This window comes from Ambystoma mexicanum, chromosome 6p, assembly GCF_040938575.1.
Source record: "Ambystoma mexicanum isolate Mex_15411 chromosome 6p, UKY_AmexF1_1, whole genome shotgun sequence".
In the NCBI taxonomy this organism is placed as follows: Eukaryota; Metazoa; Chordata; class Amphibia; order Caudata; family Ambystomatidae; genus Ambystoma; species Ambystoma mexicanum.
In genome coordinates this window covers 490,444,873-490,464,455 of record NC_090935.1, presented here as the reverse complement: position 1 = coordinate 490,464,455, position 19,583 = coordinate 490,444,873, and the positions used below count along the sequence as shown (strand labels likewise).

The 19,583-nt window shown below is 46.9% G+C and overlaps 1 protein-coding gene across 2 annotated transcripts in view; it reads left to right on the top strand.

Moving 5' to 3' along the window:
* The window catches only part of ANKRD55 (ankyrin repeat domain 55), a 1,206,736-nt gene that overhangs the window by 601,606 nt on the left and 585,547 nt on the right, over window positions 1-19,583 (top strand). For both annotated transcript variants that reach the window (XM_069627296.1, XM_069627295.1), the window contains exon 4: window positions 11,213-11,322. In XM_069627296.1, coding sequence (XP_069483397.1) covers window positions 11,213-11,322 — 110 coding nt within the window. The remainder of the gene's footprint in view (window positions 1-11,212; window positions 11,323-19,583) is intronic.

Sequence of the window (19,583 nt, the reverse complement as noted above, 5' to 3'; positions counted from 1 at the left end):
AACTTGGAACGCCGCGAAGTAAATCGCGTGTGAACCGACTAGAAGTACAGATTTCACCCACTCGCTCTCCACGAAAAGCACGTACAAGGAAATGGTGTTCTACACGTACCTTTTAAACATGCCCACACGTCCAGCTTCACTTCCGCATGTACGCGCAAAGGCCCCATACTCCAATTACACGAGCTGAGACTCTGACGTGCAGTCATGGGACGTGTAACATGCACCCGTGTACAGGGAAACGCCCGCGCACACGTCACAGACGCGCATACGCGCTGGTGGCCTTTAAGCCAATGAATTCGCGTACGTGTGCTGACGCGCTTACGCGCTAAGGCCCTTTCCTCGAATTACATGCAGACGTGCTGGATTTTCACGTGCCAAATCACTCCGTATCAAGCTGGCCACGCGTAAGCACACGGAAGACCACGCTCCTGCCCAGAAGGCCGAATTACTGCCCCCCAGAGCCCCGAGCACGCTCCCACCTGCCATCTGCTGCTGCCTGATTGCCTACTGCCCACGTGCCCTGCCATTTGTTGCCTGCACATCAGCCAGGGGTGCAGTTTCTGTGACCACCCCTGCTGGAACCGAAGACTCCCGACTGGGATTCCATCGCTCCAAAGACCAGCCCCAGGACCCAGTTGCCCACCCACTCCTGCCTCTGGGGTTGTCATGTCGGGCAATGCAACATCTGGCACCACTGGCAACCCCCGGCCAGAGAGGCAGAGGGGCACCAGCTTCACTGCCACCGAAGTTGGTGTCCTGGTGGAGCAAGTCCTGGGGCAGTATGATGCCCTCTTCGGAAGTTTACGCGCCGACAAGGAAGGACAGACTCGGATCTGGACAGACATCGTGACTGCCATCAACGCGGAGGGGGTGGCAGTCCGACTATTCCATCATGTCAAGAAGCGCTTGGAGGACTTCAGGTCCAGGTCCCTCAACAAGGCCCAGCGCCTCTTGAAGGCAGCGGATGCTAAGGGGCGCCGGGGCCACTAGTCGGGCGATCAGATGAGGGTCCTGGAACGCATATCCCCAGCACTCCACGTCCAGGTCCTTGAGAGACAGACCCATCTGGAATCGAGCGGTAAGTGTACATGCATCATCATTGTAAGCTGTGCATGTGGTGATGTACCAGTAGTGTGCAGGTTGCACATGTGTTTTTATGGGGCCAAGTATGGGGTGGGGAGTACAGGGCCGTGAGCCTAACACATGCAAGGGCTCTCATGTGTGAGACATGGATGGTGCTTGTGTGTGTAGGCTTGCATGCCAAATGCAGTTGTGTCGGCACACATGTTTGGATGAATGTGTATGTAAGTAGGCATGTTCGTGATGTCACACATGGATGTTGGTTTCAGCTGCATGTATCAGCACTGTGTACATGTGCATGTGTGTGTATTTGACAAGGGTGCAACAGTGATGCAGCATAGATGCATGTGCCAGCGGGATGTGGAAGCCTGATTGGCAGATGTGACATGGATGCCATTCTGAACACTGCGACAGTTGGCAAAGGTGTACACATGCATGCAAGTGTGGTGGTGTGTATGCATGTGTAGTGCACTCCCTGTGTTGCATGTGATGTCTGGGTCACCTTTGCCTGCTCATGCTGTTGTATGTGTATGGATGGTGCTGGCTGTTGCGATATGGCTGTGGTATGGCTCATGTGTGCGAGTTGAAATGACATGTGTGTTGGCGATTGTGATGCCATGTCTGAGGTTTGCCAATGCCACTCATGTACAACTGTCATGTGTGTATCTGTCCATTGTACAGTGTGCCCTGATGCCTGTGTTTTATTTCTCCCTGTCTGCAGCGTCAACTGATGAAGAGGGCGGAGAAGGTGCTGTGGAGCACAGCGGCAGGGATCGCACCGCCAGCCGGGACACGCAAGGCCCAGCTCCCCTCCCAGAAGGGGCAGCTGGGACCCCACAGGGCCCAACGGGGGAAGATGGCACGGAGTCATCCAGGTTGGTGGGGGGTTTGGTGGAGGAGGAGGCCGTGCAAGTGACAGAGACGGGGTCTGGAGGTGGGGATTCCACTGGTGCTAGTGGTCCAGTGCAGGACCAGGGACAGGAGGAAACACAGGCCGCCGCGGAGGTGCCTGTGTGCAATCCTGTCCCTGATCCTGTCACTGCATCATCTTGCACCAGCAGGGATGCCTATGTCCAGACCCGTTTTCAGGCAGGGGATGAGCTTACAACAACTGGCCTTCCTCTGCCTGCGGACGTGGCTATCCAGGTACGGGTTGAGCCTGTCCTGACTGGTGTGGCGGTGCGTCAACGGGCCATGCGAGGTGACCTGCAGTCTTTTCATGAGGAGACTGCACGTCATCTCGAATGGCTCGTTGACTGCGTCGGCCTACTGGGACAGGTCACCCAGGCCGGATTCCTCCGTTTGCTGGAGCTTGTTCCGACCCCCTCCTCAACTGAACACCCTATGCGCCAGTCGTCCTCCGTGCCATCTTTTCACCCATGTGTCACCTGGGTGCCCTGTGGAGCTGCCTCTGACGTTGCGGCCAAGCTGGTGGAGGACACATCCCTGCCACAGTCGGGAGTCGGATGTCCAGCAGGGGTGGCCACATCAACGACTGCACCCCGGCCGGTGGAGGATGTGCAGGCAGCAGGAGCCAGGGCACGGGCACAGGCACAGCAGCAGCAGCAACGAGGTGGGAGCCATGATGGCTCGGGGCCTTCGACATCGGAGGGGCAGGCATCGGCCGGAGGGCAGGAGGACCCAGGACGGGAAGTGTCTTCCGTGTGGCAGCGGTTGGGCCACGCCATAGATGCGGAGTGGCAGCAGGCGGAAGAGGCACGGCTCACGATGGTCAGGGTGGAGAACTCCATGTGGAGGGCCCTGAGGCGGGCCGAGTGCCTCGAGGCAATCCGCAGGGAGTTGGAGGAGAACATGTCGTCTGCCCTTCGGACCCTCGGGCCATGGAGGAGGACCGCCTCTGGGACATTGAGCAGGAGTTAGATGATGCCCTGGCCCGGAACATCCCGAAGTGAGCCATCGGACTTTAAATGATTGTGTGGGTTTCTCCCTTCATTGATACTTTTCACCAGTTCCTTTGACATTATGGTCGCTTGGGCACCAGTGTCAATCATCGCAAATGCATTACATTTTTCTTCAATAGTGATAGGAGCATAGTACCTATCTTGAAACCTCTTCTAGTACACATAAAAAGTGTGAATTTGTGCTAATTTCAGGGCTTACTTTTGTTAGCTCTTTTTCACTTTTTGCTAGGCAAAGGGCTAGGCAAAGGGCCTATGATATGACATTTTACCCTCCTTTTTGCCTACTTCATTTTGAAATTCTTTGTCTATTCTCCTGGGCTCAGAACCCGTTTGGAGTGTAGCCACTGACTGCCCCTCTGACATGGGACCCCTAGTGTTCAAACCCCAATTTCTCACTGTATCTTTCCCATTGTCGGGGCCTCTCTACTTCCACATTTTAACCTATTGGCTGGGTATTTTCACAAGTGTCACGTGACAGCCTGTCAACATCTGACGTATGACCCTTATCTGCATTTTGCATGGAGCATGTCATTTCTGTCCCTTGGAATATCCATGGTTCAAAATACTCCTCAGATGACTGACCTGTGCCTACCTTTTGGGCAATTGTTTCCTCTGTGTGGGTATCAACAGTATTTTTACTATCAAGTAAGGATAATCTATCTGTTGATCCTAACTCTTTGTTTTGTGTTTTATTTTCACATTGGATGCTCTTTTTAAATCTACTTCTCTGTTCTTTGGGTTTTTCTTGTTCATTTTCCCCTTTTTGCTCTTCATCTTCACACACCTTTATAATCTAGTCCAACTCTAAATTGAACCACATTCCCTTTTTGTGTGTGTTAAAATTCCCTCTCTCATTTTCATCCGTTTGTTTTCTCATTTTTAAATCAGTAAGCTATTCAGTACCGTTATTTAAAAGCAATTTGTGGGCATCTGCGTTTTCATCAGTGCAGAGGTCATTAGATAGTCACTTGTTGTCCCTACATACAAGATCACTCCTATGGCCTTCTGCACCTTCACTTGGCTGTTGCTTTTGGACATCATTTTCCTATCTGTTCAAACAAAATTTTGACTTGGGCCTCTAAGCATTGAAACCTCTATATGTCTCTGAATTCCTCTGTTTGTGCCCTCGGCTGGTAATGATTACACTCACACTGATTAACAAGCTGATTCACGGAATTATTTGCGCCGAAAAACAGGGATTTGTGCGCCATTCTGCCCGCGAAGCACTATTTAACAAATGGGGATTTGCGGGCAGAATGGCGCACAAATTCCCGTTTTTCGGCGCAAATAATCCATGAATCAGCCAGTGTGTCTGTCAGGATGGGACTGGGAGCCCACTTCATCAAATTAACATCACTATTATACACTAAACCTCAAGCCAGCATCATCACAGGCGGAGCAAAGTCAGCTCCCATAGAGCTGCAACGCGGCACCAGACAGGGCTGCCCACTCTCGGTCCTAATATTTGCCTTGATAATGGAGCCACTAGCCTCCAATCTACGAGAACAACAAAACCTGAGAGGACTCAGCATAGGCCCACACAAACTAATCATATCCCTGTATGCAGACGATGTTGCTTTGTTCATACGCGATCCAACAGAAAACCTGAACCCAGTCATGAGAGAGGTGATCAAATTCGGAGCAGTTTCCGGGCTAAAAATTAATCAGACAAAATCCATCATATTTCCGCTGACTCCGGCTACTAAGCCGTTTACTGACGACTTCCAGTTCACATGGGAAACGTCCCGAGTCCGCTACCTGGGGATGCAGATGTCGCTAAGCTATCAAGACGTGTTTCGAGACAACTACGAAGAAGTGGTGAGAACATTACAGGAAAAAGTTTCGCGATGGAAGACTCTGCCACTAACCTCGTGGGGAAGAGCCTCTTTGGTAAAGATGGTGATCCTTCCGACACATCTGTACTTATTCACCAACATCCCTATCCTGCTACCGCAATCCTTCTTAAAGAGACTGAAAAGCATGGTCCTCGAGCTGCTGTGGTCGGGCAAGCCTGCCAGAGTCGCACACTCAAAACTGACCCTCCCGGTGTCCAGCGGAGGTCTTGCCCTCCCAGACCTATAGAAATACTTCTGGGCGGCACAAGCACAATTCCTCAGTTCTTTGTATTCTACGCAAATGATCAGACCCCACGTCCAAGTGGAGCGAGCCCTTGCGATACCCAATCTGCTGAGAGCAGTCATCGTCGGCCAGATTCCGGTCCCCAGCAATACTATGAACATAGTGCTCTCAACATACAAGATCTGGAAGAAAATCGCACAAAAGTATGAAGTGCAGACACAATACTCGCCCCTCCTCCCTGTCAAATTTATACCGGGAATCCCGTTGATGTCAGAGAAGGTCTTTCACCAATGGGTTGAGAAGTTACGCATAGGCACACTGGGCGAACTCTTCATCAAGGACAGTTTTATGACCCCCCCCCCCCAGCAAGCAAAACAAAGAGGAGGGGACACCGCCCTCGACACATTTATCTATTTCAGAAACAGATATACCCTACAAACAATCTGGCCCACCTTTCCACGTCAACCTCCGACCTGGCAACTTCTCCATAACGTAATCAAGGCACAGGGGGAAGGCAGACTAGTATCGCAAATTTACAGATCCATCATTACTGACATAACCCCTACCAATGCTCACATAAAAGCAAGATGGGAAAGGTCCCTGCAAATAACCATTCCATAGGAGGACTGGACATTCATCCTGAGACAAACACAAAAAATAGCGCCTTAAGCTGATTCATTTTAATTACCTCCATCAAACTTACTTCACACCAATGAAAGCGAATAAACACCATCCCGTGGGACCCCTGCGGCAGACTTCTTCCACCTTGCATGGACTGCCCAAGCTAACCCCATTCTGGAACCAAGTCCTGGAGACGACAGCGGCAATCGTGGGAGAAGAGATACAACCCACTACGACCGCTGCCCTGCTGGGGATGACTAGACTGCTCTCGCCGCCAATAAGAAAACTCGCAGGACTACTACTAACACTTGCACGCCGGAGAGTCGCCATGTCTTGGGGCCGAGGACCCCTCCCAGCAGTCTCCAATTGGCCCAAGGACATCCTCTACTGTCAGAACGTCGAGACAGACTTTGTTAAACTACTGCCCCAACACGCACGCCCACCAGACATCAGGGGCCCAGTGGTACTATTCCTGATTAACGAAGACAAAGAAACCCCTTCCTCTCCTTCAAGTACCCAATGAATCCAGGGCACAAACTTGCAACTAGCCGAATCCATTGACTTAACTCCCTGAAAGAGTGAAACGGAGTGGTGGAGAACAAATCCATGGAGGCACAGAACAATGAGGCGAAGTGGAGTGGGGGGGGTGAGGGGATGGCGCAAAGTTAAATCCACCCTAATGTGGGTGAGAATGTTTGTATTAAGTTGAAAAAACCCAAAATAAAGGTTTTAAATAAAAAAGCCAGTGTGCTGGTTCTAATATCTCTCAGGAGATTGATTTTTATTTGTGTCACCTCTGAATTCATGTGATACAGGAGGTGAAGAACACAGAGTGACCATCCTTTGACCCTGGTAGCCTAGTGGTGGTGATTGATTATATTGGCGAGGGACATCATTCATATTTTGTCTTTCATTTGTTAGGAATTGTTCCCTAAGCTGGTTTCCATTTTCAATGAATCTATCCACATATCTTGGTCTTTTCTGGTGCCCATATACCATTGTATTAGGGACAAATCTACTCTGGGCCCATAGTGTCTAGCATGGGCTATTGCACATTTGATTTTGATTGTTATTTAGGCCTGGCATATCGTGTTGAAATCCCAGTCTGGGATAATTACCAAGATATCTAGGGCTAATGTAACAATTCATATTGCTTGGATCAATGGATTGGAACATAGGAGTTTGGGATGATGTCCTCCTCTGTAGAGGCACGCCCCGTTGGCTAGATGTCATGTCATTCCTTGCCTGTGTTTGGGCTGATTCTAGCAGCATCTTTACAGATTTTACCTCTAAAATCGCTTGTGCGGATTCCTTAGACTTTGGGTTTGTCTCTTTAGTCTTAGGTCCCTCCTCTCTCTGACCAAATATCCATTCATACAGTTTGGTCCCCTGTTCTATTATCCATTCTAGGGGTTTTTCTCTGTCAAATTCACAAATTAACTGGGAGACGATTTCTTTTTGAAGCCCATAAAAGTATACTGTCTTAAATTCTACAGAGGTAGGGTTCAAGGCCACATCCAAGTGTGAAAATGCCCTTTTTAAATTTTGAAAGTTTTGGTGAGGTGACATATTTGGCTTTGCTGTCATAATACAAGCTGCTTTTATTGCGTCCTGTATAGACTGGTAAGGTGAGAATTGAGGTCTAACTTCCTTCTCAATTTCCGCCCATGTCAGATTTTCCTGTTCATTCTAAATGTTTTGTAACCATAGTGATAGAGCATGACTTCACATATCCCACCTTACTCTTGGAAGCTTTCAAGACCACAAAATGGAGAGAATTTGTAAATCCCTGTGAACCAGGTGAGGTGGATTTACCTGGGTTCTGGAAACAGTGTCCTATGAAAGTCCTCCTGATGATTTTGGCCCATAGAATGCTTTGTTTTACAAAGGCATTCGAATGTGCCACTGTTCCCAAGCTTGGAATCAGTACATATTCCTTTAAATGTCACTGAAAGGACAGAATTTCATATTTGGGGATTCTTTTGTTCTATTTTATGGGACCCTAAACATTGTGCTTTTTCCTATTGGTTTTCTTTTTTTCCTGTTGGTTTTCTTGGCTCTTTGACCTTACTTTTGTGGCCAGAAGGACTTCTACTGTAGTCCACCTTCCACTTTTGTATGTGCTGTCCTATGGTAGCTCATACGGCCCATGGACAGGGGTGCTTTTTTTAAGCACTAGATGTTGTTCCCTCAAATGATTATGTCACCATACACTTGTGTTGGGGAGTAGAGATGTGACAGCTGCAATTCATTTTTGGCTTTACCAGGGGAGCAGCTGGTTATATCACATTAGTAGTCCAACATACCAGTATGGTAGCCATTGGGATAGACATGCATTTTTTTAAGCCTCACTCCCAGTCATTTTTTTTCTAGCCACCTCTTTGTCTGTGGAAGCCACTAGGCAGGCCTGAAATGGTTGTTGTGAAAACATGGGCACACTCTGAGCCTGGCCTACCACCCTCTATATGTATTTATTTATTTGCCATTTCTATGGCGCCTATACACAAGTGTTTCCAGGCACCACAAGGCAAATAAAGAGGGGGGGCAACAACGATAAGCAGTCCTACTAGGCCTTTTGACATTTGGACCGTCCATTTCAGTGATAATAAGTGCAAGGGGAGGAGGTAGGTAAGGACGGAAGGACTGGGATAAGGGAAAGGTGGACGGGAGGAGTGCAGGAAGGTGGGAGCCCTCGGGACAGGCAAGTGCTGAGGGGAGCCAGGGGTAAGGATCAACTAGTGCGGGGATGGGGTGTACCAGACTGAGACTAGCCAGGGAAAGGTGCCTGGGGGAAGTACTGGTTAAGGGGTGCTGGGGTAAACTGGTTGAGGAGGGCCTGGCCCCTGTAAGGCTCATAAGGGACCAGGCATCAGTCTCGGCAGTAGGGGAACATTAACTAGGGAGGGGGAGGGGGAAAAAGGAGGAGAAAACTAAAGTCTTGAGAGGTTTCTGGAATTTAAGGAGATCCAGCTCAAGTCTGAGAGGGACAGGGAGGCCATTCCAGAGAGGGGCTCCTACCGAAGAAGGAGATCTACGCCCCATTCTCTACTTGGAGAACATTTGACCTGCAGAGAGTTCGAGCTAGAGGACCGAAGGACTCTAGCGGGGAGGTATTTAGGGACAGAAAGTTGGGTGTAGCAGAGTCCCAGGCCCCAGAAAGCCTTGTGTATGATGCAGATGGTCTTGAATGTGGCCCTTGCAGCCACTGGGAGCCAGTGTGGAGATTGTAGGGCTGGTGAGATGCATTCTCTGGGTTTGAGGCCAAGGATAATTCTTGCAGCCCTATTCTGGATAAGCTAAGGAGGGCAAATGGAGGAAAGAAGTAGATTGGGGAAGAGGCTGTTGCAGTAGTCCAGCCTAGAGAGAACCAGAGCTCTGGAGATATTGAGCTTCTGGGGAAAGGTGAGGAGAGGGAGTGTGTCTCTGAGTAGGTGGAGCTGAAAGCTGGACTTCTTGGCAAGGTCCATGATGTGAGTGAAAAAGGAGATGACCCCAAGTTTTTTTGCCTCACAAGATGGTGAGGGGAGGGGACCCAAGGAGGGTGTTCAGAGAGTGGAAGGGAAGCAGGGAGCAGCCATCCTAATTAGAAGGATCTGGGTCTTACTGGCATTAAGGCAGAGAATATTAGTAGAGCACCATGCCTGAATAGCAGTCAGGCAGTCAGGTTTGAAGAGGAAGAAGAGGAGGTAGAGGAGGGAAGCTTCAAGGAGAGCTGTGTGTCATCAGCATAACACTTGAAGTGAGGGGAGAAGGTTGATATCTACCTTGCCCCTCTGGCCCACTTGATTTCTAAGAGCCACGGCAATAGGATAGAGTCCTGAGGGGTGCTGCGGGTAGAGAGTGGAGTGGAGGAGAGGAAAGGGCCCAGTTGCACTCTAGTGTGGGTTAATATGGCCTAAACTGTTGTTGTGCCCCGTATAGTCTCAGGACACAAATTGTGAGTGTTTGGTAGTTCTAAGGTCAGATTGTTTGGCTGGTAACCAACACCTTTGTGTGTCTACCTGGCTTGTGATTGAGGGGCTGGATAAAACAATCACATGAGGAATGTGCATAGGAGAGACCCTGTTCATTCCTCTTATCTGAATTTCTGAATTAATTCACACAAAGATGGGATGCTGCTTTTCTAAGACCAGGATTGCCCATACCTGCTGTGCCCTCTGACCTTCGTCATGGCTCCAGGTTCTTCATTTGGCTGCTGCATATCATTTATGGACTGTTTCTCATCCTCCTCCTAGTCCTCTTTGCTATTTGAGCTGTCTTTCCCTTGCTGTGACAATTCATGAGTTTCTGCAGTGCTGCTTTCCTGTGAATTCCTCTTAGACCAAGCACCTTGAGGTGAGAAGGCTCTTCCGACCACATAAGCTCTGTATTGGGCTATCATGGAGTTCCCCAACTGTTGCCCCTATAGTGTACCCTTTTCTTTGTTGGCGGGATGTTCCAACTTGCGTGGATCTGCATGTTCAGGTTCCTTCGTCTTCCTAGTGCCTTCTTCGTCTTTGCTTCTGCTCCTGGCTGGTGGGATGTGCACGTAGTACCACAGGAAGAAACTAATTTTATTACTGCGTGATCGGAAGAAGTAAACATTTATCTTTTTAGGTGAATGAATAACTAGGTGCAAATAAATGATTACAAAAAGATTACATTTTTCCAGTTAAAACACATTTTGACTCACTGATACATTAGTTTCTATCTGCCAATTCCTACGTTTTATTTCATGCACAAAAGACAACTAACAATGCAGGGAATGGGTACTGCATTTATTTGGTCTTCTGCTATGCCATTGGTTTCTTATGCAAAGCAAGTTCGTGACATTAACATATTGCCTTGCAAGAGGAGTAAAAGGAGAAGTGGTTTGCCCTTTAAACATTCAAAAAGGCTGATCATGCCTATAGTGGATTAAGATCAGGGTTTGGTGTAAAGCATAAGCTGAAGGCTAGTGATCAGTGACTATTCATCAGAGGCAGAGGTCACTGCTCAACACATAAGTGGTTCCATGTAACATGCCCACCTCTTTGAACGGCTTCTGTTTCGCTAAACGGGCAATCATAGGTTAATCATTAGCGTGCCACAAAATCACTCTAATAACAGCGGCATAGATCTGATTGTGTGCTTTTATTGCTAGCTCTATATTTGGTTTCTATGCTGCCTTTATGTCTGACACTCCTTAAGCTTAATGTATTCCTATCATCACAGATAGGACAGGTCATACTATGGCGTTTTCCCACCCCCTTCTCGCCCACACCTGCTGAGAGTCATTGCCCTAATCAAGCCTTTAAAAGTGGTCCAGTCTTCCACCAACACCACTGCTCACCACAGCTAAAGCGTGCATCCATTGGAGCAGATCCGTACTCAGTAAGCAGATGTTGTCTGGATCCACCCCAAATGATACCACGACCACATTAAAATGAGGGGTCTGTGCCTGCAGCCTACCATTGAGGGGCAAATAACTGAATGAGGATGTTGTTGGTGAATCGAAATGACTCACGCTTCTGTGTTTATTTCATTTCTAGGGATGGCTTGAAGGCTGTGTAAGTCTTCTAAGAAATGGTGCCAAGCAGAATATCCCCGATAAGAATGGGAGGCTACCATTGCATGCGGCAACTGCTGAGGCTGATGTTAGGTAGGTCACGTATATTCTGTGTTTGATAGAAAATCGCCATTAAAATGCAGATGGATTGAATTACCACATGTATCAGTTTGTGCTCACAGAAAAAAACATTCACACACTCATTTGTATCAGAGCACAAAGTAGCACAGATGAGTAAAAAACAGGCAGAGACAAACTCACTGAATGTTTCTACTTACCTATGCTTTCTTGGACGGGATTTACTACATGCACGGAATGCAGAGTGGCAAGTGTGCTGTGTGTGATTGCCTGCTCTGTGCAGGGAATCCACATGCCTCTCAACCCATATTCCATTTTGATGTGGGCAGAAGGCGCACTTTCCTAAATATTACCATGTGCTAAGGGTATGCTGACTCCTTAGGGATTTACGTTATTGGCAGCCGCCTTGTTTTTACATGGTAGCCGCCATTGCCAATCATTGCTGAGCGCGCATTCACGGTTGGTGGTGATCATGTTGGATTATCTGCATAGCAAAAAGGAGAAAGCTGGACTGTGTCTCAATCAAAGTATTCAATTTGTCATAGCGTAGAGGAGCAACCGCGTGAAACCATGTGCGGGCCACATATTGTACAAAAACAAGAAATGCCAGGTGGGAATAGAGCATAGGGCAGAGTTAGCATGAGAATCTGGGTGATCCCCTGGTTTCCATACAAATATCCACTCAAGGGCTTTGAGGAGTTTCATGCTGCATATTTGCGCTGTTTTTCATTAGAGGAAATGTCCTACAACAGAGCGTATTATGTTCTTAACTAGGTTGATCTGTAGATTAACTACCATTGAACACTGGTTAGATTGCCTACTAACCCCATCAACATCAGACATCTATGGATTACCTCCCAAAGCCTGGTAGCCAGCCAATAGCCCAGAAAATAACGTTTTGTTGGTTGACCGCTCCTCAATTAAGGCTGTCCACTCTTAAATTCACCCACCCTTCACATGGTGCTCAAGCCTGATGTACGCACGTTTTGAAGATGGCTGAAGCCTTATCTTCGCCACTTTGTTCGTGAAGGCTAATCTTATAGACCATTGCCTGGCAATGATCTGTCTCATCTTGCTGCCGAGGGATCAACAGACAACTCAACACTCTGAAAGTGCAGTTTTATGAAGTTTATTATATGACAGAAACATCCCCGGGGTCTAGGGAGGGCTGAACCTAAGAATCAGGGATATCTTCGAAGTAACAAAGGATGAGCAATTCCAACTTGTCTAAGAACCATAATATGTCAGTCCATCCGTCCCTCTGTTCCCTTGGACTGCATTTCCTGGTGGTCGAGTGAAAGTCACTCACGGTCTTGTGGGTTTCAAGTGTCCCTTGCACTTGTTTTTTGGCTTGGCTGAATGGTCTCTATTTCGTTTCTTGTGCAGGATGAAGATCTAAGTTGTCTGCAGATGTCATGAGACCTTTGGGCCATTAATCAGGATTTCAAGCTCTAATTACACTGTGCCAGACCTCTCTGGCACTGAATGGCATGGTATAGGTACCACAGTGTTGTTGGCAGATTCTGCCACAGTCTCTATAAGTTAGACTCCAGCAACTGGCACCTTCACGCAAGCCTCTTTTTACCAGTGTGGGCCCCCTCATCACACAAATGCTGAACTGTGCACAATTGGGAAGCCTGATGAGCAGAATAAGGGGGTTGAACCTCCAGATTCAAATTATTTTCCTCAGCTACTCTCTGTTGAACCATGCAGCTATGTGTGGAGCTGGGGACCCAACAGCCATAAGGGCTGTCCATCATCTTGACTGTCAGATCTCTCTTGTTGCTGTTACTGCCAGTGTTTCTTGCAGCTGCTGATACCCACTGTCAAATATCTCTTCCATGTCCTTGAGCACTCTCTCTCCAGGTTTGCGGTGCCATACTATCCCCTTGGTAATTCTCCTTTGGCCACTTCATACATGAAACCTTTGTTGAATGTTTGGTTGTCTTGGGCCTCAGGACCCCACACACTCTTCCTCAGATGTGCGTTGCACCACCATTGCCAAGCAGTTCAGGTCTTAGGCATGTTTATGACAGACAATTCTTCGAGCAAAGTCATCCTTCATGTAGATGTGATGTTTGCAACTACTGTTTCCACTGGTAACCACCATTATCTAAGTGGAGCCGGGTGATGTTTATGCATTTTATGCACAGAGGAGCACAGATCTGGTCTGGGCTGGATACATGAGCTCTGGAGGGTTGGACTACAATACAGAGTTGGAGTGATTTGTGGTCAACCCTAGTAATGCAAGAGGAGGACTATAGATTGAAGGGGTCGCACTCCTTCTTATGAGGGATTATGGGGTCAATCTGATTGTGAGAGGTATATTGGGGTGCTTTCCCAGACTCACTCTACCCGGCAACTTTGACATTCCTTTCACCTCTTGCAGGTGGCTACCATGTGCAGGGTTATGGGGTCGATCACCCTGCTCTCAGGTATTGCATCTTATTGGCCTCTATGTCTGCTCTCTCGGCTCCCCGAGGGCTTAGTGGTGCAGAAAAGCCTCTAAAGCTGGTGAGGGGCTGGGGAGTCTGGAGGTTCCTCCTTCCTCCTCCTTTAGGCTCTGCCTCACAGAGTTGGACTTCCATCGCACTTCCCAGTCCCGGTGTTCTTGCTCCTCCACGTGTTCTGATGTGACCACTGGAAGGTTCAAGTGCCACACCAAACTGTATATAAATAAAAATATTAATAAAATAAATCATTAAAATAGGCAGTCAGTAACCTAACAATAACTTTGGGCTCTGTCTTCTAGAATGTTCTCCCCATTCTCCCATCCTGTGTTCTCATCATTTTATTTTGTAACATGGGTTACAGTCATATAAACCTTGCGTCTAATGGGGGGATTTAGTCCAGAGTGAATTTAGTTTCCTACTGCAGCAGTGGTGATTTAAACACATCTAGAAGTACAGGCGATCCTTTGAAGCTTATGGCTGTAATGGTCTTCAACAGTTAAATTTCATTATCATGCAAACATTTCACACAGTAAAGAAGGCCTTTGACTCTGATGTCTGCTTATGGTATCAGTCCCTGGCTCAAAACGATACCTGCACACCATGATCACAATATAAAAAATTAAAAGCATCCCATCCACTTAGTGAACACTCTAAGGGCCTCATTATAAGGCTGGCGCTCCCATAATGAAGGGGGCCGGTACGGGACCGGCCCCCTTCATTCCCGGAGCGCCGATTACGAGCTTCCCATCTCGGGATCGGGATTGAACGCCTGGTAAAACCAGGCGTGCTTTCCAGGTCCCGCGAGGGTATTTGGGAGGCAATAACGGGCCAGATGTAATCTGCCCGTTATTACCTCCCTCCCCATTCCCATTGAGCCCTGTGGGGGCTCAAATGGGAATGGGGATAGTTTCCTGCAGGGAGGAATTACTGGGTCCTCCTATGTCGGAATAACCCGGTGAGTCCCCATTGCAGGAACCCGGTAATGGGGCCCGGAATGGAGGCAGCCATGGAGCTAATAGCTCCATGGCTGCCTCCATTCTCGTAATGAGGCCCTAAAACTCGGAATTTCCCTTTATTACCTCAGGCATGTTTTTACTTGGCTCCGTGGGCGGCATCAGTGATCTGCCTGGAAAGGACTGAACGGTGGTGACTGGTGAATTTTTTTATTGATGGACATAAATGTTTACCCCGAATATGCGGGAGCAACCGAGCGTATCAAGGGAGCCTAAATCAACCAAGGGGAGTTCAGGGATGTTTTACCCCAGAGAACATTTTTAATACAATGGTTTAAGATGGTGACTTTTACAGCACTTTTTGTAAAAAGCCACTGAGTTTGTAATCGGTTGTGTATGGGTAGCACATGAAAACACCTAATAGATGCAAGTCCACATAAGTGCACCAGAGCATTTTCCAATATTTTCAAGATGCCTTAGCCCACAACATATGCCAGTAAATTAAACATTTTCATGCTGGCTGTGAACATCAATGTTCATACAGGCTGCACCAATATATGCCATTATTGGCACATATTAACTCCTTGCCAGTACATGCCACAGAAAGTATATCCAAACTGGCTATATCAACGTATGCCAGTCCCAGTCTAGCCACGTAATCACACTTATGTTTGTTTGTACCATTGATGCCCAGTACAAAAATGCCATGAGACGCTTAGAATATATGGCTGGCTGGAGCCACCAATTTAGTCCACATACTAACACTAATGATGTTTGCTTTACTCTTGATGCCCAGAAAAAAATGCCATGTCAAAGTAAGAAAGTCATTGCAGATTGTCACCACCAATGTAGGCTGGTCTTGCCATGCACTGCAAGTGGTCGTGTATAGCACCCATCTGCCACTATCGGTGGCATTGATGCGCTTGGCTCTGTAAGAAAAACTGGGTTTGGGGTTCAATAGTGGTACAGTGGGAAAGGCAGATGCGAAACCCGTGCTGTTGAGTGGTGCAGGTCAGAAGTACCCGGTTCCTTAGTGCCAATCTGCTTTCTATGGGTTTGGCGGAGAAACTTGGGAATATGTTATCCATAGGGAAGTGCCCAAGATCTAATAGACTACAGCTCTTTGGGTCTGTTTAGCCGCTTGTGTGGGAGAGTGTGACATGGTAAAGGAGAGAGCTTTGTCATAGGTCAGTTAGGATTGATATGATCACGGCTAGACCTTGGGTGGCCAACTATGTGGGGTTTATCGGTATAGTGTAAACTGGTGGGAGATCATAGAGGGGAGACAGTCGTGGGAATGGGGGAGTAGGTAAAACAAACTGCAACCCTGCACTCCCACCACTGGGCTCTTGCATACAGGTCCCATTTCACTAACTCTCTCTATCCCTGTCAATTCCTTTCTCGACTTCTCTCCCTCTTTCTCTCTCCCTCTCTCACTTCACTCTCACATTGATACATTGTATGTCAGATGCAACAAAACAAGCATCTGTGAGTTGGCGGATGGGGGTGGGGAGGTGTCAATGCCAGTCGATTTCCATAAACTACAGCAAAGGGTTATAGGAGGCAAGAACCTTTGGTTCAGAGAAAGGGCTACTTGAAATTTGAGGCCACGGTCACCCATTTTGCCTTGCTTATCATGCTGGATGGCAAGGCTTATAGATGCCTCAAAGCTCACTCTACCATGCTCAGGTGCTGTGGTCAGTGTCCTGCTGTGAATTCTGACCATCAGGGCAAGGCCCAACTTGGGCAGGGCAAGAAGAGATTTGTCAGGCATTCGTAAGAAATTGGTCAGGGCAGAGGCCAGAATCCTAGCCTATTTCACCCCCCAGACATCTACCCTGCTGTCTTCCTGAAGTCCCAAACTCTTCCACTACCACAACAAACACAAAGTCACTAGGTTTTGACCTGGCACTAGACCATCGGTATCAGAGTGATGCTTCAACCCTGCAGGGGATTCTTCACAATGAAACACGGAGCAGAAAATATGGAGGGTGAAGTGTGAATTCCTCACAAATGGTTAAGACCTTGGCCTTAAAAGGGAGAGAGGGAGTTTTGACGGCTGCAGGATGATGGAGTTGTGTGCTGGCAGTGACAGGCTGGGGTTTTGGGGCTGGAGATATGGTGGACTTAAGACAATAAGACTTATAACTTTTGCTTCATCCTTGAATGCCATGCCACACTAAGAAAATAAATACAGAATGTCACCATCAGTGTAGACCAGTCTACCCAATTAATAACAGTTATCATGTTTGCGTTATCCTTGATGCCTAGTCAAACATGCCACAGTAAGAAAAAGATATATCGACTGGTGCTGTGCTACCAAAGCAGGCCAGTCAAGCCATGCAATAACGCTTATAATGTTTGCTTTACCATTGATGGTAAGTAAAAAATGCCATGCCACGTTAAGAAAGTAAATGGGGACTGGCATCAATGGCACCATCAATGTAGGCCAGTCAAGCCATGTTATAACATTTGTGTTTGTATTACCCTTAATGCCCAGCATAAAATTCCACCCCAAAGTTAGAAGGTAAATGCAGACTGGCACCACTAATATAGGCAACTCTAGCCACATATTAAAACTTAATCATGTTTACTTTTCCCTTGATGCCACATAGAAAAATCATGCCTCAGTAAGAAAGTAATTGCAGACTGGAACCATCAATGTTGGCCTGTCCAGCCACATAATAACACTTATCATGTTTGATTTATCATTGATGCCAAGTAAAAAATGCCATGCCACAGTAAGAAAGTATATGCAGACTGGCGCCAATAATGTAGGCCAGACTATCCATGTAATAACACTTATCATGTTTGCTTTAACCTTTATGCCATGTACAAAATGGCATGATACAGTAATAAAGTAATTTCAGACTGGAACCACCAATATAAGCCCATCCAACCAAGCAATAATGCTTATCATGTTTGCTTTACTCTTGATGCACAGTAAAGAATCTAAAGCAAAACATAAATAACTTTCCTTAGCTGCTCGCACCATCAGCATGTGCCACCACAGAGGACCAGATGGCCCGCCTCTGCTCTCCACAGTGTGAACATGCTGACTAACAGGAGAGGTCTCCTCTGCTGTCTATCGGCGTGTGTATGCTACTAGCAGAACAATGAGACGGAGGAGCCAGACCTCCAACACTCCATGGCCTCTCATTATTGCACTCCTCATTTCTTGTGGAGCCCAAAGAGCTCCAAATTAAAAAGAAAAAAACAAATGGGTTGCGGGGGACGCGCCCCTTCTCAGAAGCAGACCGCACAATACCCCGTAGAAATAAAGCACTAGACCTTTGATTGATGACTGGTTACATGACCTTTCTATTCTTTCAAGTAGGGAGAAGGTAACGTATCAGAGGTGGAGAAAAATGGATGAATACATTGCCATATGGGATTTTTTCAATGATCTCTTATTTGTGATTTTTTTTGTTTGTATTTTTCTTTTTCTCTTTCTCCTTCTCCCTCTCATTTCCACTTATTGATTCATTTATTTCCTTTCTACATCACTTCTGCTTTAGACATCAGCAAGAAAAAGGTTAAAAAAAAATGAGAAGGGTGGAGAAAAAAATGGAAAATATATGTATTTATCGATATTGTTTTATTGTTATTATTGTATTAATTCTTTATCTACACTTTTACTGTATTTGTTTGTTTCTCCTTGAAAATTTTAATAAAAAGATTTACCAAAAAAAAAAACAAAGAGAGAAATAAAGCACTAGGGTGGACTGTGCGGCCCACCTTTCAACAGAGTGGCTGGATCCAGTGCCATAGTGAGAAACCGCCACTAGCTGAACACAACACTAGTGAACGTCCATCAAACTGTCGGTTGGGCTTGTCGTCATTATTTTGTAAAGATGTTATCTATACATGCACTGAGGACAATCAAATTAATTTAACAGTGAGACGAGAAGATCCACGGTCCATATCATGCTGTCCATGAACCTCATCAAAAAAACTCTGCAAGTGACCATGATGAATTATGCACAAAAACTGTTAGCATTGCTTTAAGGAGCTACATGTAAACAAAATAATTCTGTTTAGTATCTTCAGTTGTGGGCAGGCCAAAGCCTCTGGGCAAAAGGCAGCCATATATGCATTCCTACACACACATTCACTTTCTACGGATGTATTCCGTTGATTCCTTCGTGCAATCAAATGACTTTTACTGCATGTAAACATTCTGCAGAGTCGCCTGATTATAGGAATTCTGACAGTCAGGTAGTAACAGATGCTGATTTATTGAAAATCTGCATTCGGTATTTCCTTGCCTGATCTGAGGATGGAAATGAATGGTGTCATTGTATACAGAAGCAAATCGTCAGGCCGCTACTGTACTCTGTACTCTACTGTACAGTACATTGGGCCTCATTACAAGTTTGGTGGTATCCCACCGGCACCTGATCTGTCGGAATTACCAGCAGATTACAGGTGCCAGCAAGGGGATACAAACCCCCATTCCATGGAGTCCTATTGGACTCCATAGGGGGATTGCTGGTACAGTGTTGGTGTACTGGCTGTTTTTTGATGATAAGGTGCTTAACTTACCTTCTGCTCTTGGCTGGAGGTAAATCAGGACACCCGACCAGCAAATCGTAATCGGAATTACCGGCATGTTCATTCCAGACCGCCAAATTTGTCTTACCATTTTAATATTTAATAATTTAATATCATGGAACTGAGTAGTTGGTTTTCGGTTATCTAATAACATTTCTTTCACTTAAACTTCCATTTCAGTGCCATGTTGGTCCCAAAAAGTTCCAAGGGGCATGGCCTTTTCTCATTGGTCACCTGCACACACCGCCTGTAGTATCTGGTTAATGTCCACCTAAGCAGAGGGTGCAGTGCATTTAAAGTGTAACTTGAGGCTGCA